Genomic DNA, 23,754 nt, shown 5'->3' on the forward strand with positions numbered 1-23,754 from the left:
TTCTGTAAAGGGCTTCACCCTATGGTTCAGGATGATGGCGCAGAGTTTTTCAAAGCACTGGGGTTTAGGGACCGGGAGGGCAAAATAAACTTCAAGCGGGTAAACTTAACTAGAAGGAGGTTATCTGATTGGTGGCTAAAGTCAAGGCACGAGTGAAAATTAAACTCTTTACTGCAAAGTACGAATCCTCAAACTAACTTTTTAAGGAAAAAAAATAAATATAGTTTTTGGTTCATTAGGTATTACGGCTTGGTGGCGCTAGCCACCACCCTATCTAAAGGGTACAGCCATATCTATCCATCCATCCGATGTGATGGCGCTGCTATCAACGCTATATATATATATATATATATATATATATATATATATATATATATATATATATATATATATATATATATATATATATATATATATATATATATATATATATATATATATATACACGCAAAAAAGAGCGACGGGCTGAGTATCAGCGTCGCCGTCGACGGGAAGCTACCGCAGAGACAAATAAAAAGGAAGCGGGTGCAAAGCGGCGATGGCGACAACAAAGTTCTACAGCACAGACTAGGGCTAAGGAAGCAAAGGCTAAGGCCCAAACAACGAAACGTTCCTTTCCTTTGACCGCGTCCTCTCCTTACGTGAGGCTTCCTTACAACCAAGTACCGACGGAGGAAGCAAGCGTACTCTGAAAGCTCCCTTAACCCGTCCTCGCGGGAGGAATGGTTGCCGCGCTCCTGCGTTCGAGATTATCGAATATAAGCTTTGCTCACAAGCGCTTATTCTGTAAAAAAAAGTTGGGTCACCACATCACTTCCAAATTGAAGTGTTAATATAGAGACGCGTGTACGCTTTCTTCCAACTACGATTACTGACTGTGAAAAGCCACCGTAGTCGAGCGCAAAACGTGGTGCATTCTAGCAACACTGAAACGCCCGCCTCTTTAAACGCTGTCATAGTGGCCATAACGCTGTCAGTCTTAACGCGCTTCACGAGTCAGAGATGCCTGCAAAAACCCCCTTCTCCGAAGATGAGAAAGATCTCGTCCAGGACCTTGTGCTCAAATACAAGGCCGTCATCGAAAATAAGCGTACGGACGCAATGCCCATCAATGCAAAAACCAAGGCATGGGAAAAACTGTGCACGGACTTCAACTGCAGGCCCTTTGTGCGCCCTCGGGACGTCAAGCAGCTAAAGAAGCTGTGGGACAACATGAAGCAAAGGTGGAAGCGGGAGAAAGCGAAGCAAATCCGTGACGTCCTCACTACAGGTATGTTTCCCTTCTTTGTAAAAAGGTCGCCGCTGCTACGAGTTTTGGGGTATTTGCAGGAGGCGGCCCCCCACCACCGCCTATGGATGAAAGGCTCGCGCAGATCGAAGGCATCGTTCCGCACCTGACCACGCGGGTGCCAAATCCTTTCGACAGCGACCGGCCGCTTGCCACGCCAGCAGCCCAAAGCGCGTCGGAAATTCTGAACGGGCTGATCTGTGAAAATGGACCAGCTGACAGTGATGAAGGTATGCCGCCTTCTGCGAACTCGATAGCGCGGCCACGGAGGTAGAAACCTCTGCAGGCAACGTGGGCGTTTCTAGCACACCAAAGGTCACGAAAAGCGGTTGTGTTTACACGCTGTCGTGATGTAGCAAAGCATGCAGATTCCTGTCCGATTTATCTGCACTGCCACCCTGTAATGCCCTGTTCGATCTTTCATTTTTTTTCCATTGCATAGTAGTACACATGCATGATCAACCTTGAGGCCAACCTCTATGCTTTTCTGTGTAACTAGTAACAGTGCAGAAATGCACAAACGAAATGACATTCTGGTAGATTGCTCTGTTTCAATTATTTGGGTGAGCGCCTGTGCCAATCACGCTAGAATTTTTCTTTCATGCATAGAAATATGTTTCACGTGCTGTGCATGCTGCCCCACCAGTATCGTATACATAAGTGAGCTGTTGTCAGTGCATGCAGGTAATAGTGTTTATTGTCATTTCAAAGTATACAAACATCTAGTAAACGAAGACCGTGAATAATATTGGTATTTGTTTCATGAGGTGCTTCCTCACATTTCTTCGCTTGTCTTTCATGGATGAAACAACTTTTATTGCAGACCAAACAGAAGAACTCAGCCAAACCGACAGAGCAGCTATGCAGTCAATGCTGCAGAGCTCTCACACACCATCCGTGGTTGGTGAAGGTAGCTTATGCTTCGACGACCCCAAAGTCGATGCGGACATGAGCCAAGAGGAAGCTGCTCAGCCAGGTGCACAAAGTGAAGCACCAACAGCTGGGTCAAGTGTGCGGAATGTCCGCGGAGGCAGGCTGTCTCTGTTGCAGCACACACTCGACGTAGAGCTCGAGGCTCGCCTTGATGCTATAAAAGCAGATAAAAAACATAAAGAAATTGAGCACAATCAAAGAATGGAGTGCATGAGAGAAGAGCATGAGATCAAAATCAGCACCTTGAAGAAGCAAAGAAAAAATTGCAACATCCAGCACAAAATCAAGCTTCGGATCTTAAAAGAAAAAGAAGAAGTACAGAAACTGAAGCAGGCGCTCCTAAGAAAACAGCTGCAGGCAGCAGACTCTGAATAAAGGAATATCTGAGAGCATGTTTTGGAAACTTGTCACATTAACATGCAACAGCAAGCATAAGTATATTTCTTGCTGTTGTTAAATCATCAGTTCTTTTCAAGTTGTTTTGGAGATAACACACCAGATGTCTCAAATGTTATATTTAAACGTCACCAAGTGTAGTGTCTGAATGTACATGTGCCTGTTCAGCTGATGTTTTGAAGTTTTCATAAAGTCATTTGAAGATATGAGCTGTGTCATGTACATTTTTCATTTACTGAAACACCACAGCGGTGCAAGTAACACTGCTTGGATAAATGCATGCAGCACTCTTTAAAGTCAACCAGACTGAAGAGAGACGACGTAGAGCAGGAACATAATTTTTGAAACAGCGCCTGAATGTAGACACTTACTTCAGGTTTGCACTGGACCTGTGTGTTCGTTCCCAGAGGAAAAACACCGGCGGATGTAGCAGCTGCGTACTTGTGCACCAGCAACAGTGTCGGGATCTCCTTGGCTGGGGTTGTCGGGTAAATTAACGTCGGGGTGTGCTTCATCGGAGAGTGGACATGGGTCCCTACGCAAACAGGCAATGTTGTGGAGCGCTGCACATGCTGTTATGATAGCTGCAGACCGATCAGTGTCCGTCAGCAGCTTTACCCGCAGGCATGCGAAGCGCCTTTTCCACACTCCAAATGCACGCTCCACACTGTTTCTCGTTTTTATGTGGCTCTTGTTGTACCTGCACAAAACGAGAGAATGTGCAAATCATGCATGAGCAGCAAGCGCTATGTGCAAAAGCATTTGTGAACATGTCAAGATACAGCCACTGATACATCATCACAATTATTAGGAAGAAACAGTTTTGTTTTTGAAGATAACAACTTGCGTGTTCCATTTTAAATGTGTTTTGATACATCCTGTGTTATTGGCATGTGCACATCATGGGTATGCTTTTCGAGATAACAAAGAATTCGCTGTGGGACAGCAGACAGTAAACCTGTTCAGAGACTGCAGTAAAGCATGTGTATGCTTGTATGGGAGCAAATTTAAAATTTAAGTGGTTTGCGTCTAGGAATACCTTTTCTCTTTGTTTTTACAGTGGGCTGTACAGTTGCAGGTACTTCATTTGTTCCAAGAAATTTTGACATTTATCTTATAAATGGCAGGTTTTTATTCTAGTTTTCATAAGGGACACTGCAATTTTAGTGCTTCAAGTACTATTGTGCCAAGTAGCGCACCTATTATAATTTTAATGCTGAGGTTCATGTGCTGTTACCTCTTTTCTGCGCTTGTTTGAGGATTCTTCAGTGGTGTCATGAGGAATGGTAGGCACGCATACCCCTGGTCACCAAGGAGAACGCCAGGTACAGCCTTCTGTTCGTAGAGAGCCATCACTCTGCTGTTGGTGAATATTCTGCTGTCATGCACAGATCCAGGCCAACTGGCAACTACGTCAAAGAATTGGAGCTCGGGACCAGTGATAGCCTGCGAATCAAGTATTGTGCATTTCTTAGAAATATTTTCACACAAAAGCAACAGCCATGTTTCAATGTGTGTAACTTGGAAAATTCTAAAAATGTGCACTTCCCCACCACAAACCCTCATGCAACTGTTAAGCACACTGTGTCCGGATAAGAAGTGGCTAATACAACAGGCCTTCACAACCCTTGGTTTTTATCAACCTACATGACAGTTATGCAATTTAGATCAGTGCATTGATGGTGCATATTTACTGAAATTTATTTTAAGTTACTGATACACAACATAGTCATGGGTGCGACATTACTGATTATCACATTACCATGTTCAAACGCCAGCTAAGCTACTTTAAAAATGGCGATTAAAAAGAAAGTGACATTCAAGGAGTACCTTTCTGAAGCTGTACGTTTCATATGTAAAAGAAAAATTGGAAATGGACAGTGGTACCTGAATGGTGTGTATTCACCATGGGCATGTGCAACAAAAGTAACCCCATTTCTACAGCAACGGCACAGCTTTGAAAACGTGCGTCTATACAACGCTGTCGGAAAAGTTACACACATCAAACAGGTTAAGAAAAGAAAAAAAAAATGAGACGAAGGCGTCACTTTACCTGCACATTAAGTGAGAAGTATCCCTTGCGGTTGCGGAAGACCTCGGCGTTCTCGCCTCCAGGGCTCACAATCGGGACGTGCGTGCAGTCTATACACCCCGTTACACCTGGAAACAGGCCAATTGCGTAGAAGCGGGCCATCACAGCATTCGCGTCTGCTGCATCGGGGAGTCGCACATATTTGGGAAACAGCCGCAAACATATGACCTGGGTGATCTCCCAGACACAACGCGACACATACTGCTGTGAGACGCGCACGAGGTCGCCAACCACTGTCTGCATGGCACCAGTGCCGTAAAACCGAAGCGTGATGAGCACCTTCAGCAGCGGTGGGAGCGGGGTTCCCCTTCGGTCCGTGTTCTTTTTCAACTGCAGTTCCGACATGATTGCAATGACAGACGCCTTGGTGAAGCGAAACCTGAATGAAAAATCTTCTTCATCGTAGAATTCCATGGGGTTGACCGCATCGCGAACTATCCTCACTGCCGGTGAATACCGGTAGACCTCTCCGAAGGCGAATTGACAAGCGCGGTTCAAGAAATCCCTGAAGTCAGCCGCACTCCCGTCCGCCCACGACGCCATTTCTTGTTTTACTGCGCGCCGTCGTGCCTGGCACCGTGCACGCACGCTCGCCGCTCGTGTCTTCCCGCAGAGGTGGGGTGGGAGGGTTGCCTCGAAAACATCACGTGGGGTAGCTGTGAGGCGAAGCGCTCGTTCAGGGCAAGGAGCGGACCTAAGGGCGCACGAAGGTAGCCCCGAAGCAACCTTAAGCTGAGGAAGCACCAAGGAAGCCTTTACCGAGGGCTCCTCAGTGAGGACGCTTTCAGAGTGACATAAGGCGGCCTCACAAGAATGAAGGCTTCCTCACTGAGGAAAGGAACGTTTCGTTGTTTGGCCCTAAGCGGGAAAAACGCCAAGCTGCGCGCAGTTCAGACAACTTGAAGCGGATGCAAGGCGGCAATAGCGACAAGAAAATTCTACACCAGAGACGATAGCTAATGAAGCTGTGATTATGATGTCAAAACGTAACCGGGAACTCGGAACCTCATATCAGCTATAAACAAGAATCGCCGCTATATCACCATCGGTCTCAGCACTATCTCTTTGAATAAAAAAATATATAAGTATCACAACCACAATCAGTCTCAGTACTATCTCAATTTAATCACAATAATCACCTCCGAAAGCTTCGCCTCATAAATATCTTCAAGCTGCTTGAAATGCAGTGATTTTTTAATTGACAATCGCACACGTATGAGCGCTGCCTCTTGAGCAACATTGGTGGGCGCTGAGGGTGGGGTCGGCCGTTCGGGGTATCATCTGGTGCTCTTTAGAGTACCCGGTTCGCGGTAGCGGTGGACAAACAGACAAAAGTACAGGCAGACAATTATGTACACACAGACAGGCAGGCAGGCAGGCAGGCAGGCAGACAGACAGACAGACAGACAGACAGACAGACAGACAGACAGACAGACAGACAGACAGACAGACAGACAGACAGACAGACAGACAGACAGGCAGACAGACAGACAGACAGACAAACCAAAGTTTTTGCCTCGAAGGTCCCCAAGAAATACTATCGTCTTTATTAAATAAAAGAGTGGCCTATTCAAAAACCTGTTAAAACGTGGTGCTCGGCAGAGCTGCGCAAGTGAACAACTCGTGTCCCAAACAATCACCCTTCGTCTCGAAGATAACTTTCTCGTGCGGGCGCATGAACTCACTGGCTATGGCGGGCGGCAGACTGCTGCCTACGTTGTGGTATTTCGTAAGGTCTGCGGTAATTCGTCTGGCTGCGAACTGAGATTTCACTTGTATGAACCAAAGTGCGAGGTCCGCAGTCGAAAAAGGGGGCAGCTTACTGTCGACTGAGGAGACTGTCGGTGGGGCGTCAGTCGTGGACGTTTAATGAATATTGCAGCTGGTTCAACACTCCGGTCGCTGTGTCTGTATTCCGGGTCACCAATGTTGAAACGAGGCGCTCGGCAGAGCTGCGCAAGTGAACTACTCGCGTCCCAAACAGAAACTGACTTTTACTATCACCCTTCGTCTCGAAGATAACTTTCTAGTGCGGGCACATGCACTCTCTGCCCCGCACACAGAAGCGCCGCTTTGCGTCGGCACAAACCATACCCTCGGTCGACATGACCAGGGTCATGATTGATTGATGATTGATTGATTTGTGGGGTTTAACGTCCCAAAACCACCATTTGATTATGAGAGACGCCGTAGTGGAGGACTCCGGAAATTTTGACCACCTGGGGTTCTTTAACGTGCACCCAAATCTGAGTACACGGGCCTACAACATTTCCGCCTCCATCGGAAATGCAGCCGCCGCAGCCGGCAATCGAACCCGCGACCTGCGGGTCAGCAGCCGAGTACCTTAGCCACTAGACCACCGCGGAGGGGCAACCAGGGTCATGGGTCTGCTTATTGAAGCTAAGGACAATGATGGATAAATCCTGTTTAGAGAAGAAAAAAAATAACAGAAAGGTAGGGAAGTTAACTAGACTAAGTCCAGTTTGCTACCCTTCATGGGGAGAGGGGAAGGATGGATAAAGTGAGATTAGGTGGAGATACACATTGTACATAACACACACACCACTCACAGAGTTCAGACTTCAGTGGTGGTTGCACAGTGACATTGCTCTCAAGTATTGTAGAAGGGCTCGGGCGGCTTTCTGGGCTGAAGCACGTAAAATGCCACGCTCCCAAGATCTTCTCCAGAATAAAGAATAGATCCTGCAGCCTTCCTAAGGCACACTGGAGAATCCGCTGATTTTTTTTTAAGTCTAAAAAATGGTACAGGACATGTTCGAGAGTTTCTACACAATGACAGTTATCACAGTTGTGGAGTCAGCCATACAAATGCGATGACTTAATGAAATGGTGAAGGTAACGCCGACCCACAACCCATAGAGCATTCTAGCGTCCCGTCGCAAAGTCTTTGATGGCAGCTGTAATTGAAGCAATGAAGCGATGTTCTGTGGGCGTCGAGTGGAGTTTGGTAGAAGATTCCAATCTATAAGTGTTGTATTGTGCGTGATGCGGCGAATTTCTTTTGCGGCATCACCCCTTGACAGGAGTATGAGCAGTGTGGGTGCTCCGTTGTGGGCACAGCTGGCAGCATTGTCGGTGAGGTGGTTCCCACCAATCCCACAGTGACCAGGCAACCATTGAAAGTTTTTGTCATCCCTTTTGCTAGTGGCGCGATGACAGATTTCATTAATTTGAGACACCATCTGATGGTAGTTCCCGCCTCATAGACTTCCCATACATTGAAGGGCTGCCTTGGAGTGGCAGAAGATAGCCAATTTACCAGGGAATTGTCACATAACAAATCCAATTGCGGCTAAAAGTGTGGTGAGCTCGGAGCCCGTAGAGGTTGTGACGTCTGAAGTCTTAAACTTGACGGTGATTGACCGAAATGGAATTGAACTTCCCGAGACTGAATCGTCCGTATATATAAGAGTTCCGTTTTCATATGATATACGCAAAATGTCCTATGAGATCTGCTTGAGGGCTGCAAAGGACAGGCTAGCCTTTTTGGTTATCCCCGGGACTTCAAGGAGTACAGGGGGTCTTTGTAGGCACAACTCCGGGCAAAGCGGTATGGTTGCCGGTGAGAATCTCCAGAAGATGGAATGCTGGTTAGCCGTCACCACTCTGGAGAGTTATGCCTTCGGTCTTTCGATTGGCAGGCTAGCAAGGTGGTGGTTAGGCACTCTGGATATATGACCATTGTGCACCAGGAGTGTGTCGACAGTTATATAGGCCGTAATAAGGTGGTCTATTGCAATGACCACCTGGTCGTTGCAACCGTGTTAGCAGACCTAGGCAATCTCAAGCATGTGCGAAGAACTTGACCTTGAATGCTTTGCAGGAGCCGGATGATGATTTTTCCGGCATTTTAGAACACGGATATGCTATACGAAAAATACCACAAGAAGAGCGCTCTGTACAGTTGAAGCATGGCTGACACGGAAGTTCTTCAAGTTTTACTGGCGAGAAATTTCATTAGATGGGCGATAGAGCTGAGCCTCTTCTTCAAGTCCACGATGTGACCCCTCAACGAAAGATTTCTGTCAATATTGATGTCCAGGAATCGATGACGTCTTGTATACGAAATTCTGATATTCTCGATGGAAACGGTGTTCCAGAACATTTCGTTGCGAGTGAAAGGAACTAAGGCGCATTTCTCGGGGGAAATTCTTACTCCTCGAGCACGAAGATACTTCGACGTTGTTGTCGCTGCTTTTTGGAGCCTCGCCCGTACCTGGGGTCTCGTGACTGCCGAAGCCCAGATGCAGATGTCATCTGCATACACAGAAAGGTTGAATGATCGAGGCAGAACTCGGGCAAGTCCAATAATCCCGAGGTTAGACAAAGTAAGGCTGAGAACCCCACCGTGTCGCCACGAACGGTGCAGCCTTCTGCAGTGTGCATGAAAAAGGTTCTCTTCGATAAGTAGCTCCAAATCCATTTAAACATTTCTCCACCGATTCCAATATTTTCCAAGGCATCGAGAATAGCGTCGAGCATTACGTTGTCGTAGTCCCTTTCACGTCGAGAAACATAGCAATAGATATGCGCTTGAGGAATTTCTGTTGTGGCACAAAGGTCACAAGGTCGATGACATTGTCTATAAAAGAACGGTCTCGTCGAAAACCAGCCGTAGCCTCTGGGTATATATTGTAGCGCTCCAGGTAACGTTCGAGGCGTGTGTGGACTATTTTTTTTCGTTACTTTTCCACGCAGCTAGACAGCGAATAGGTCGGTATGATGCGAGGTCAAGCGGCGATTTTCCAGGCTTGAGGATCGGTACCAAGTGGCTCGATTTCCACCTATCAGGAATGACACCATCAGTCCATGACTAGTTGTAGCTTTCCAGTAGCAGGTCCAGGTCTCGTCTTCCAAGATGGCATAACGCAGCATACGTGGTGCCATCCGGCCCAGGTAACGATGAACGCCTGCAAGTATCTAGGGCTGCGTCCAGTTCCTCGAGTCAGAAAAACACATTTAGTTCAGGAACAGGCGCTGCAGGAGCATCGCCGAGAACCTCATCACTCATGGTGACCACATCACCCGCAATGCTCACGCAGAAATGTTCGGCAATATCAACTTGCAGGCGGCCTTATTGGAGGGCCAGTGTCCTCAATTAATGTCGTTGTTTTAGATCTTGAGACTACTGAACGCAACTGTAGCTCAAGTAATGAGGCTCATAAAAAGGGCATATTCAAACAACACTGTAGCATGAGAGAGGAAAACATGATCAGGTATATACAAGCTTTTATGATAAGCATAGTATACATAGCACTTGAACTGGCAAGTCGCCGGAAATATCAAATTAGACTGCGTCATTCGGGAAATATTCACACTAGTCCAGGACTATTCATTGGCACAAGCACGAACGAACTGCTACAACTAGGCCTGCTCAATACCATAGATGAGCTCATTGAGGCGCAACGTACGGCACAATACGAACGTCTCTCTAAGGCACAAGCACGAAGACATATCCTAGAGCGAATAGGCAAATGCACAAAACATGGCTTAAAGGTGAACATCTCAAGATAGACCAAGGAAACAATGATAATACCCCCTTGCCCCCTTGCCAAAAAAACATGCACCCTGAACACAATAAGGACACACGAGAGCAAAGGAGATACAGAAAAAGTTCGGTAATTGCAAGGACACACTTTTCGTAGACGCTGCTCGATACAAGCAATGGGTTCGTGAAAGCCGCAATCGAAAGCAACAAACATTGCATGGCGTGCGTGACGATACGCACTAGAAGCACCGAGACAGCGGAAGAGGTAGCCATAGCGCTCACAATATCTCCGACAAGCGCAACCGGGATGGTCAGTCACTCTCAAACGGCTGTAAGAAACTTTGCCAACGGCCACATCTCCCTGGAGGCACTACGCATTCTTCTTGTAGGATGTCGAGCACGCAAATGAAAGATATGCATTATTTGGACACATGATTACGCCTTCGTGGAGGACAGGAATGACGGGGTTGTACATGACGCAGCTCGAGGGCTTAACGACCAAGCTGCACTCTCATCTATCTATCTATCTATCTATCTATCTATCTATCTATCTATCTATCTATCTATCTATCTATCTATCTATCAGTCTACTTCCGAGTGGTCTCGTGACTGCCCCGTTAATTCAGGGTAAAACGAAACTTGTATGGAAAGGTAAGAAGGTTTGACGAATATGGGTCGCTGGTCATGAGATGAATATGTCCACATCCCTTCGCGTACGTCGGCAGACCCTTTCTGCCAGAGATGCGGTGCATACAACAAAAGAAAAAAAAATTACCAGAACCCACGTACCTTAGGAATTGCTGTTATGCGAAGCATGCAGAGGAAAAGTGGCTGTGTTGTAATTTTTCTAGAAAGCCTAACGCAACTAAATGACGACAAAGATAAACACGAATGTCTTACGCACAGATGAATGTCAAACTGCCGCATGTTTACTGTTGCGTAACGATGCCAACAGCAACATGGGGGCTAACAATACCAGAAGTGGTAATGTGCTATGTAGCGCTCGTGCTTCTGAAAATGGCGGACCTTTACACTGCTAGATAAATGAGCTTCCGTGGATGGCGCTTCACTAGAATTGTCGTTAATCCGACGTGACGGCTGTGTGATAAAAGTACGTATGTATGTATATATGAGACCGCATAGCCAGTACTGAATACACAATTGACATTTCACGAACTCTGTGGTCTACTTAAAAAGTAGTTCCGAGACTTAGCGTAGCTCTGAGGTACAATACTTCATTCCCACGCAGATTACTGGGGTTCGATTCCTGCTGGGACCATGAGATTCATTGTATGCGTTCGTAAGGGCAACGCCAGCGATGAAAGCTTTTAGGGGCGAAAGTTTTTAGGGCTGACCGGTTGGCGTCCATCACGCTCTAGAAAACCCTAACAGATACTGAACACCTGCACAACGAAAACGAAAACATATATGTAAACAACCGGCTTTATGTGCAATCAACTATATCACTATAACTATACTATAACTATAACTATTCCGATGTCTGGTCCTGCCGTTCCTTGGTTCATATAAACTGTAAATCACCTTCAGTGCATTGCGCTTAACTACAGTTGATGTTAACACGGCGTGACGGCTGTATCGTAGAAGTACATACGTACTTTTTATAAAATTGATTAGTCATTGCCGCATCCCCAATTGACGCTTCACGAACATTACGATCGACTTGAAAAGCAGTTGCGAGATCTGGTGTGACTCTGTGGTAGAATACTGGGTTGCCACGCAAAAATGCTGGGTTTCTATTCCGGCAAGGACCCTGACATTTATTATTCACATTAGTTAGCTCAATGCAGCCGGTGTCAACATTTTAACACTCACGCGTTAAATTTACATATCCGTGTTCTCGTCGTTCTTGTGTAGATATGTGTCAATCACGTGTCACACATACCAACATGACCTAGAAAAACTCAAGGCCCCCACACGGTGCCTTGACGTCACGCAAGTCAGATCGTCCTGGAAGTTGGCTTCACCTCACCCAGTCGCTCTCTGTTAGTGGCGCGGTGTCGCGAAACTAACATTCGCTCGCTCATGTTGCGCACAACAACTAGATAACATGCCTCGTCTACAATTATGCACACAGCTTGGCCGGCAAAACTACCACAGATGGCAGCCTCATGGAGGCGTTATGTTTTCTGAATGATTGGGAGGGATTCATCTAAATTTCTGTCCTCAAGTGATCACTTATTGACCCTGCTGTGATTGCTATATATTTAATACTTCTGGATGCTATATCCTGGTGTTTCAAAAGCTCTAACAGGTATATTTGAAAAATAGCATAATTTGACGTTGCATGAAAGTAAAATATCAGCAGCTGAAAGTGAAAAAACAAACATACTCATGCTCATACATAAAATGACACTCATTTCTGCTCAGCAGCAGTAAAAGCTTGTTTAATACATACAGTGGTGACAGACTGCTCTATCCAGGACACATTAGTAAAACTGCACATGCGACTCAGCGTCTGGAAGAAGTAGGTACATTTCTGTGACAACAGGGCACGAATTGATGCCTCAAACATGCAGGACACAGATGTGCAAGATTTTCGTGCAGAACAGAAAGATGGAGATTAGCAGCCCACTGACAAATGACAGGACGCGGGGTATTTGCTTTATTTATTTATTTATTTATTTGTTTATTTTGAACAAACATTGGTTTGTCCAAGGGGACATGGCTAAAGGCGAACATTGCCTGACTGGGCTGTGCCACCCATACAGCAGCAGCAGCAGAAAGACGACATTTTGTACATAAAAACATACATGAAAAATAATCAACTACACTTGTTTCATACAAATGAGATGTACAATCAAAATCAAAAGCAAAGGCAATAAGAGAAAAAAGAAAAAAAACATCAATTTTATACAATTTAACAGGTTTTTAGCACAAAAAGTTGACGCACAAATATAACAATTGATGCACGTGTAACTCTCGAGCAATAAAAAAAAAAGAACTGAACGACAACCAAGTACAACGTGATAGGGTTCGCGAGCCGCATGCGAAAAAAACAAAACAAAGAAAACATAACATTGATGCGGAATTATAGTCTTCATAGATTAACTTTCGTTTTGTCCTCTGAAAGAAATAATTCTCTTATCGTTTTTTTTGAAATTCTTGCTTCATAACTCCAGAATTTAGGAGATCTGTGGTTAGGGCATAGTCGTTGAGGAGGTTAGGAATTAACTTGGCACTGATGAAAGCAAAAACATTACATTCACAAACCATACTGTCAAAATAAGACTACCTAAAAGGCGCCTCAGCTTTCAGCAGTTTCAAGTTTCAAGTTCTAGCTTTGCCTTTGTGGCAGCCAACTTTTCATTTGGTGTTTTTGTCTTTGTTGCAGACAACTTGTTGTTAGCTGTCTTGCACAAGTTGTTTAGAATGGTGTTTGCTGCAGCACTTAAAATGAAATGCATGACCTGTTGAGGAGCATTCCCATCAGCACACACATCCAGGTCCTCATTATCACTGAGGATGCCATACGCAAGAGCCACTAGTACTCCTCTCTGCTTAGTAAGTGCAAAGAACTGAGAGGCGAAGCGTGGACTCCTTAGCTTGTCGAGCACTATTTCTGTGGTAAGCACAGCATTTATAACAAGTTCACGGGGGCACTTAAACCCACCCCTGGTCATGCTCGTAATAAGGACAGTTTTGGAAATGTCTATCTCTGCATCATATATCACCAGGTTTTCTTTGCATGATTGGAACATAAGTTTCTTTGGTGCAGCATGAGCACGGTATCTTGCAACATATGTGACAGCTAGAAGCCTTGCCACTTTCTTCTCAATATCGCTGTCACTAACCGTGACATCTAAGTGACTTAACAATGAGCTGACACTGATGACAGGAATATCACACCGCATGTCAACATCTCGCAGCTCAAGCACTTTCTGTAACCGCAACTTCGTCTCGGACTCGTAAATCTGCCTAATTGACACATGATAGTGGGCACCAGACAACTGTCGGTACCGACCAAAACAATCTTCGAGAGAATATGTCTGAAACTTGCCCAGCAAAACGTGCATACCAAGCTCTTCAAGGCAGTAGATAGCGATCTCGTGGATTGCGTGAGTTGTATGAAAATAAGGCTAAGTGTGTGGCCCTTGTAGTTGTGGGCTAAGTTGTGGCCCTTGTCAAATGTCCTGCATCATGCTTCAAACTCTCCGAGTAGTCTAGGCACTGCATCATTTTCTCCAAAAACTCTAACTGGGTGCAAGATGCCGAGGTAATAGGCTTTTGCAGGTCATCTAAAAGCCTCTGGCCCTTTCGTGGAGTTTTAACATTAACAGTATTCCACCATGTTAGCCCCATGTTGATGTACTGAGCTGTGCTATCAGCATGCTGAAGATTGTTATTACGAAGTGCTGCCTCCGTTGATGAATTGAAGATTCTCAAAGCCAACTTAACGCCTTGCCTCTCCATGTTAGACGGATTTAAAGCCTTCAACGAGAGTGTCGGAGCAATCTTCAAAAGCTCGTTTTGTTCAGACTACTGCAGCTCACCTAATGTCTTGAATGATGCTGTTAATATTTTGGGTGTGGCTTCTATGCTATTTGGATCTGGGAAGTACATGCATCTTCCTGCATTGCGTTGATTTAACCAGTTATTTCGGACACATTTTAACAAGTGAACAAGGTCCACGACAAAAACAAAGGTCGTGAATGGTCAGCTGGATGTCGGTAAACTATCTTTAGTCTCGGGGGGCTTGAAAACAACGACATTGTTTTCCTGTTGATAGAATTGTTGTCCGAGATCACAGCAATCACTTTGAATCCAGTATGCTCAAGCTTGACAACTAGCATTCGCAAAAAATCATGCAAGCATTTCGCATCAATTGTAGCCACTGGCAAAATATGCACATCTTTGTGATAAGATAACAAACTCTGAGTCATAAAGACATATGCTTTTTTTTGCTGGGCTTGTGGTGTTGACTGCTGCACCTGTTATTGATCCAGCTTTCAAATCAAAGTATGACTGAATGTGGATTTCATCCATCATTAAAATTACTCTCTTTTCATGTTCTTTCATTGCGGCAACAACCTTCTTAGCATATGACAGAAAAGAGGAGTCTTGCTGTTTCATGACTGGGCTGACCTGTTGAGTGGAGCAGACACGTCGTATTGTTTCAGGATGAGGCAACTTTACTTTCAGTGAGCCTCTGAGGAATCGGTACGCATGCGGCGAAATGGTGTAGAGGAGACTTGCAAATACCAGCAGGTCTGGCGAGTAGCGTGCTGCGTTATTAAGGATGAGCTCCACTTGAGATTTAAGGAACTTCATGATTTCCAGATGCCATCCGTGAAGCTGATGCTGCTGATAATTGCATATCAGCTCCTCCAACAGTACCATCACAGACGTAAGCACTTGACGAGCCCACTGGACATTGTTGGAAGCATCAGGAATGCGCAGACGCTCAGCACGATGAAGGATGTCACACAATTGCCGCAAGTCCTGCAACTCCGCAGGCACACTGACACCATCAAGTTCCACAATGCGTGTTTTCCCAAAATACACTTCCCCACACATGCTGTCTCGGACTATCACTGATGAACGCACAGAGGCCCCTCGATCAACAGTCAAATTCAGGAATAGAACCTTCGAGTCCATGTTAATCACAGACGAAAACGGTGAAGTGTTAAAGCTTGGAAGAGCATTACGGAATTCAAAAAAGCTTGTAACTTTGTGTTGCTTGTCTTGTTGTCGTTTTTCTTCCAGAGACTTTTCAATGACGATACGGAGTGATTTGTCCTCAAGACACTTTATTTTCTCCTCCGGAGCCTCCCGAGTGCACGCATTTTGACGAGAGAGGTACTGAGGACAATTAAAAAACACACTCGGTATCGCATCCGGCTTCAGCCGGAAGACTTTCAGCGGCGCTTCAATAGTCTTCCCCGTCTTCAAGTCTGTGTACTTTGACGTTTTCACGTAGTCGCTGGCCAAAAAATGCTTCTCGCAGAGCTGAAACAACAACAACAAAAGGAAATTATGTGGGAACACGTTTCATACAGCCGAAAACAAGACGGTTGGGTTTGGCTTTCAATACAACAAATAAACTGTGAGCACGTTTCAGGCTCCAACAAAGCAGGCTGGGCAATTTCGCTGGTGCTGGATACACTCAGCCACGAAAACGTGCATTGCATAAATAACAAGCACCCGTATCCAACCATAAAACAAACCTTACAACTGTGTTCTTCATAGGAGCGAAATCCTTTCGCGGAACCGCTCTTGTCCATGCCGCCCGCCGCACCGGGTCGTTGGGAAACACGTGCACTCGCACGCTCGGCTCTCCTGCGTAGTTCGACTTGCAGTTTGGAGCACAAAAGCAGCCGGGCATCCTTCCGGTTCGTTCACACGCACAAACACCACACGGAATAAAGAATATACGTCTTCGAAACGTAAAAAAGACACACGCTCACATGCGAACGAGTGACTTCCACTGCTCCTTAGATTGCTTCGATCCCTGTGGTCAGCAAATGTGAAACGGAGTCCGAGCGAAGTGCGTGGGAATGCGGCTGCTTAATAATGTTTAAGCAATATGGTGTGCCGTTATTTGACAATGCGGTTGGCTCATTAAAACCGAATAGTTAAATACTGCAACCTTTGGCAACGTTCGCGCCTTAATTGTTACAAAACTAAAAAAAAATTGTTTCGGTACAAGCCAGAGTCAATGCGCAAGCCACTGCGAAGCATCTGTAGCTGTTCTTGTCCGGTTGTGCGTTCACGTGATACAGACGTTGGGCGATACTGTCGCCGAGCCATCCGAGTGGTGATCTGAGCTTGGTGACGTAAGCACTTGAGCGAGGAGGTGGCGCGGGGGCCTTCACTTTTTCTAGGTGGTGTTGCACATACCCTCCTACCAGTTTCCTCTATGCACTTTACAGTGGCACATTGCCACAGGCGGGTATGGGCCGCTCTCTAGCGAAAAGTGCTTGAGCACGTACGCGATGGGATTGTGGCGTTATTCATGTCATGGCTAGCGATTCATATTCGTCGAATCATCTTACCTTCCCATACTAATATTGGTTTACCCCAAGTTGAAGGGGCGATAGCAAGAGCACGCAGACGTGGGGGCATAGATAGATAGATAGATAGATAGATAGATAGATAGATAGATAGATAGATAGATAGATAGATAGATAGATAGATAGGCAGACAGGCAGGCAGGCAGGCAGGCAGATAGATAGATAGATAGATAGATAGGCAGACAGGCAGGCAGGCAGGCAGATAGATAGATAGATAGATAGATAGATAGATAGATAGATAGATAGATAGATAGATAGATAGATAGATAGATAGATAGATAGATAGATAGATAGATAGATAGATAGATAGGCAGACAGGCAGATAGATAGATAGATAGATAGATAGATAGATAGATAGATAGATAGATAGATAGATAGATAGATAGATAGATAGATAGACAGATAGATAGATAGATAGATAGATAGATAGATAGATAGATAGATAGATAGATAGATAGATAGATAGATAGATAGATAGATAGATAGATAGATAGATAGATAGATAGATAGATAGATAGATAGATAGATAGATAGATAGATAGATAGATAGATAGATAGATAGATAGATAAGCTCAAAGTCGCCGAAGTTCACTAAGAAATGCCTCGCATTCGAAGTAAAAGAGAGGTGCTCACACTTGAAACTAATGATACATGCATGTACGTATGTTGCTGCGTTTTAAGGCATACATAAGCGGACTGCTCGCACATTTATTGTTTCGTTGCAAACGAGGCTGTCGGGCGAAAACTGAAACGTTCTGCTTTTATGTAAACATTAGGGGTCGGTTTTCATTGTAACGCCATGGGCTTGAAATAACAACCACAACAACAAGACGAGAGACAGAGATGAAAGTGCAATCAAGCTCTTGCAAAGCAGGGTAAGGCAAAAGGGAAATATCATGGTGGACTCCTTGGCATACATGTCTAGCGCCTCGACGCGCGGTACCGATAACGTTTACGTCTTTTTTCGGGATTTTGTATTCTTCAAACTTTAGTAAACATGAAATGTAAGCAACACAGTGCTGTTAAAAAGCGAGAACACCGTGAAGCCGTCTTTATAACCCACGCACGCACGGACGGACGGACGGACGGATCCGGCTATGCCCTTTAAACTGGGTGGTGGCTCCCGCCATCTTGCCATAAGGTTAAGTACTATCGCTATGTGGTGAAGGATTGAATTTCACTCGCGCCTTGATTGGAGCCACCAATCAGTTAGCCTTCTCATGGTTATCTCTACCCGTTTAAAATATCGTTTTCTTTCACTGTCCCTAAACCCCAATGCTTTGAGAAATTCCGCGCCATTATCTTCGACTATAGGGTGGAGCCCCTTACAGGAAAGTATCAAATATTCAGCCGTTTCCTCCTCCTTTCCACACGCACTACATACTGTGTCTGTGGGTTCGTATTTGGCTCGGTACGTCTTGGTCCACAGTACTCCCGTTCTGGCCTCGAACAGCAGAGAACTGCCCCGAGAATCATCGTAATCTTTGCTTTTGAAGTTTCCTGCACTTTGGTGTGTCTCCAGTGATGATTTTCAAATCTTCCACATGTCTCTCTCTCGTTCCTTCATCTTCTTCTTAACCGATGTTTCCGTCTGGCTTGGTATTCTGCTGTTGTCTAAATACTGGCTTGACAATTTTCGAGTTTGTTTCCTTCATTCAGTATCGACATTCTTCATGTACAAGTAACTGAAAAATTCCTAGGTTAACGCTCCTCTTCCATTTTTCTCAATTGCTCCTCAAATTTTTTTCTTGCTGCTAGCTTCCATGCCCTCAAATGATGTCCATCGCATGTCTCCCTGCACCCCCTGATTTGGATTGGGGTCTTCCCGTGTGTTGCCAAAACAAGCCTACCTACGCCACGTTATTTATTTTCATATCTTGCTTGAACCTCTGATTTCATGCACAAGGCCACAATGCCGAACGTCGAACCCGGGACCATGACACCTTTCCAAATCCCTCTGCCAACGTCATACCTAATGTCGTTCTACAGTGCCCTATTTTTTCATTACAGCTGCATTCCTATTACCCTCAGTCATTCCGTATCTTTTGTACTCCCTTAGATACTCAGCCCCGTTTTTTATTCATGCTTATTTATTTATTCATTCATTAAAAATACCTGCAGCGCCCATGGGCATAATTGCACGGGGGAAATACACAACGTAAAATACGCTTACACAAAAAAAACTATTCAAAAACAAGATGAACACAAAAACGGATCATAAAAAATGCTGCTATGACAGTAGTATTATGTCCATGAAAGATGTTTGATGTTGTCCTTGAAAAGTCTGCAACCTCCTGTGGAAGCCGATTCCACTGGAATATTGTGAGCGGAAAAAAGGAGTATTGGGAATTGTTTGTTCTGCAAAAAAATTTCATTTTTAGGGGATGGTCAATTTTATTAGATAAAAATGATGAGTTTGAATGTAAGATTGTTTATCTATTTTGATCAACTTACGAAATATTTTGAATAGCATTTCTAATTTCAAGAGTTTCCTACGTGATACTAACAAATCCCATGCTAACCATAGTTAGGCGTGGTTACACTGACCCTAATGTCATCGTTGCTAGTCCCAAAACGAGCTGCGCGGTTTTGTACAATCTGGAGCATATTAGACAAAGTTTTTGTTTGTGGGTCCCACACCACACAGGCGTACTCTAAGGTAGGTCGGAAATTCAAAAAGTAGAGCAGTTTTCTGATTTTGGGAGGAGCTAACCGAAAGTTTTGTTTAACAAAGTTTAACATTCTGCAGGATCTCGCTGGGACATATTCAACGTACTTAGTCCAGGTAAGATTTTATGAAAAGTAAACGCCTAGGTATTTATACTCAGCTACTAGCGTTAGCTGAATGGTATCTAATGTATAATGAAACAGGTATGGGTCGCATTTACGAGTGAGGGAGACAAACTGGCACTTCTTAGGGTTCAGATTCGTACGCCACTTATCACACCAGCGCATAATGCTGTCTTAATCACGTTGCAAGTAGTGATGGTCAAAGGTGGATTTATTACAGCAGTAAATCTCACAATAATCTCCATACAGACGTGCTTTTCATGACACATTCTGAGCAATATCGTTGATTTACACAAGGAACAGCAAAGGTACCAACACAGACCCCTGTGGAACTCGCGAAGTAACAGCAACATATTCAGGTTGGGAACCATTAATTACGACACGTTTCATCCGGTCTTGTAGGTACCACCTGATGCAATTAAGCAATGCGTGCGTAATAAAGAGGGTTCAGAGGTTATGTAGCAGCCGAACATGGGGCACAGAATCAAACGCTTTCTGAAAGTCCAGGAATATGCAGTCCGTCAGCACCCCAAGGTCAAATGAGCAAAAAAGATCATTACTGAATTTGATGAGCTGTGTTGAACATGAAAGACCAGACAAAAATTTATGCTGAGATTCGGTAAAATAATGTTATTCTCTAAATGTTTCTTTTAGACGATGTAGACTATGTGCTCTAATAATAGTTTTGCTGCACACACTTGTTAGAAAAATTGGTTTGTAGTTGGAGACAATATTTTTTGGCCACATTTACGTATTGGAACCACATATCGCGACATTCTATTTGCAAGGTAAACAAGAAGTACGCAATAATTTCTCAAAGTTTATAACAAGGTAGTAGGAAATTACATCAGAGCAAGCCTTTAACACATAATAGGGTATACCGTCAGGGCCATTTGCAGAAGAAGCCTTTACTTTGTCAAGCAACCTAAGTATATCACCATGTGTTACCACCGGCTCCGGCATAGGTTTAAAGACATTGTCAGGAATACACGGAACATCACTGTGACAAGGGTGCGTAAAAAAGCCTGAAAATAGTGATTAAAAGCAGAAGCTTTATCAGTATCATCAATTAAAAGTACACTACCACTGTTTATGCTCAAGTTGCCAATTTTTTGTTTGCTGGTTGGTTTTAAACACTTCAATACTTCTTTTGGGTTATTTTGTAATTTTGGGCCCATGCTATGAAATATTTTTCATCGGCAATCTTGTTTTTTTTATATCTTTTCCAAGTGACTTTAACACCATGATCACACCAGGATTGCGTTGCTTTCAATAAGAATTGAGAAGATAATGTCTCTTGTTGATCATTCGCTTGACTTCCGGAGTAACGCAAGGTTTATCACTACGTTATATGGCAGACAAATGTTTACTTGGAACATGTTTGCCTACTATCTGCTTTAGTGTGAAGCAGAATGTATCTCACAGGGTGTTGCAATTTGCGGACTGAGCTAAATGTTTTAATTCCCGCAGAAAAATGGCAAGCTCATTCAATGACAAAGCATACTTTCCTTTATAAAAAAGAGATCTTTTACTTGCCGATCATGCGCACAAGAAAAGGGGACTATCAAAACACGGGCCACAACACAGTCATGCTCACTAATCTCAGGAAAAACTGAGTTATCATGCACGAGAAACGGTTGATTTGAAAAGAGCAGATCTAAGACGGAATAACTATTGGGGCCACACCTAGTAGATTCACTAACAAACTGATACATGTCATTAACAATAATTGCCTCATGAACGCCGAATATAGGACAGGTGAATTCCCGAGAACAGGTATGTTGTTCACCCACCTAGCGTGGGGCATTTTGAAATGGCCGCCTATAAGATAGTCAATGTTTATTGTAGAAAGAAACTTGGAAAGGGATCTGAAAGACTCAGGCGATACTTAGGTGTGGGGACGGTAAAAAGAACAAATTTTCAGAGACTACCCAATTCTAAAATTGATATTCAGACTCGTAACTCACTCGGAACAAACAAAAAGGGGTTGACATGGGAGACGACTAAGCCCGAAAAACAAGAAGGAAGACGCCACCACCACGCGTTGTGATTAGAACGGTGAACGTGAAAACCAGGTGGAAAAACCTCTGCGTCAACAACAGATTCGTCAAGCCAGAATTCCGTGCCTATAATCACGTTAGGTTTCACTGAAAAGGTCAGAGAAGCAAATTCATCGCCCTCGTTTTTTCTGCTTTGGCAGTTAACGACCAAAACGGTAAGCTCAGAAACTGGATGAGAGAACGTCTTCTGCCGCAAGAAAAGCAAGACGAACCATTCAGCGAAGCTGAAATACGGTATGCTCTACAGCAACTCAATGGCAGATCGGCGCCAGCCAGGGCCAGATGGCATCGAGAATAAACTATTACGGAATTTAGACGATAAAGTAATTGTGATTATCACAAAGAAGTTAAATGCGACATGGGAAATGGATACCGTGCCAGAAGAATGGCGTAGTGCCAAGGTTTCGCTCATCCCGAAACCTAGAAAACCACTGAGCATCGATAACTTAAGGCCCATATTGCTCACATCTTGTGTTGGAAAAGTAGCTGAGCATGCAATACTCAACCGTATCATGGACCACATTGAAAGTAATGGGCTCTTTCGACACAACATTATTGGCTTCCGCAGGACACTATCCACACAGGACGCCATGTTGATGTTAAGAGAACACATATGTTACGGCCTCCTCCACACGCCCAAAGCCATATTAGCCCTGGACCTTGCCAAGGCCTTTGACACCGTAAAACATGAATACATACTGGGTGAAATATAGCACATGAACCTAGGCGAGAAATTTTACAACTACATTAAAGGTTTTCTGGCGAACCAAACCGCCACCATACGCATAGGACAGCAATGCGGTGAACCCGAACGACTCGGAAATATCGGCACCCCACGAGGGTCAGTGCTCTCGCCATTGATCTTTAATGTGGCGATGCACAGGTTGTCGGAGAAGCTTGCTCAAATCCCATCCGTGCACCATGCCATATACTCGGATGATATTACCATATGGGTCCCATGTGGCCACTCATATGGTGCCTTGGAAGGAATCCTTCAACAAGCACTGACTACAACTGAAGAATTTCTTAAGCCAACTGGACTCGCACTCTCCCCCACTAAATCTACTCTAAAGCTCTTTCACCCTCGACGAAATTTGGGCGAAAAGGAGCAGCAAGTATTGCTCAAAGCTGAAAACAACCAAACGATGCCGCAAGTATATACGTCAAGGTACTATGGCTAACGTTAAGCGCCAAGGAGGGCCAAAACAAGGAAGCACTCAAGCGCCTTGAAAAAAGCACGAACAATTTTGCAAGAGGCATTGCTAGAATCGCCAACAAGAGAGCAGGCATCCTAGAAGACAACATCGTGAAGGCGTATCACGCCTTTCTCGTAAGTCACGTAGCATACGAGTCCCCGTTTCTGAAACTTACGAAGGCTGAAATCAAAAAGGTCGACTCCATGCTCCGCAAGGGACTGAAAACGGCACTCGGCTTGCCCAATAACACGAGCAACGAGAAACTCGAGCAACTTGGTCTGCACAACACAGCTGAAGACATTTTTGAGGCTCAGAGAGCGGCACAGATCACACACCTGTCGTTGACGCAGGCACGCCATCTCATCCTACGAGACGCAGGCATTTGCCCAATTTTTCAACCAGAGAAAAGAACACAACTTGGTAATGACGTGAGGAAACACATTAGGGTTGAGCTAATCC

General features: G+C 44.7%; 1 protein-coding gene across 1 annotated transcript; it reads right to left on the bottom strand.

Moving 5' to 3' along the window:
• Positions 1–1,967: 1,967 nt before the first annotated feature.
• On the bottom strand, positions 1,968–5,305 carry LOC119185972 (putative nuclease HARBI1). The gene is made up of 4 exons (XM_075886829.1): positions 4,671–5,305; positions 3,855–4,063; positions 2,989–3,317; positions 1,968–2,375 (listed from the first exon to the last, which is right to left on the bottom strand). The coding sequence occupies exons 1-3, from the start codon at positions 5,250–5,252 to the stop codon at positions 2,990–2,992; spliced, it is 1,119 nt and encodes a 372-aa protein (XP_075742944.1). The 5' UTR covers positions 5,253–5,305; the 3' UTR covers positions 1,968–2,375; position 2,989.
• Between the last annotated feature and the right edge of the window lie 18,449 nt (positions 5,306–23,754).

Source organism: Rhipicephalus microplus, chromosome 2 (genome assembly GCF_043290135.1).
Source record: "Rhipicephalus microplus isolate Deutch F79 chromosome 2, USDA_Rmic, whole genome shotgun sequence".
Lineage (NCBI taxonomy): Eukaryota > Metazoa > Arthropoda > Arachnida > Ixodida > Ixodidae > Rhipicephalus > Rhipicephalus microplus.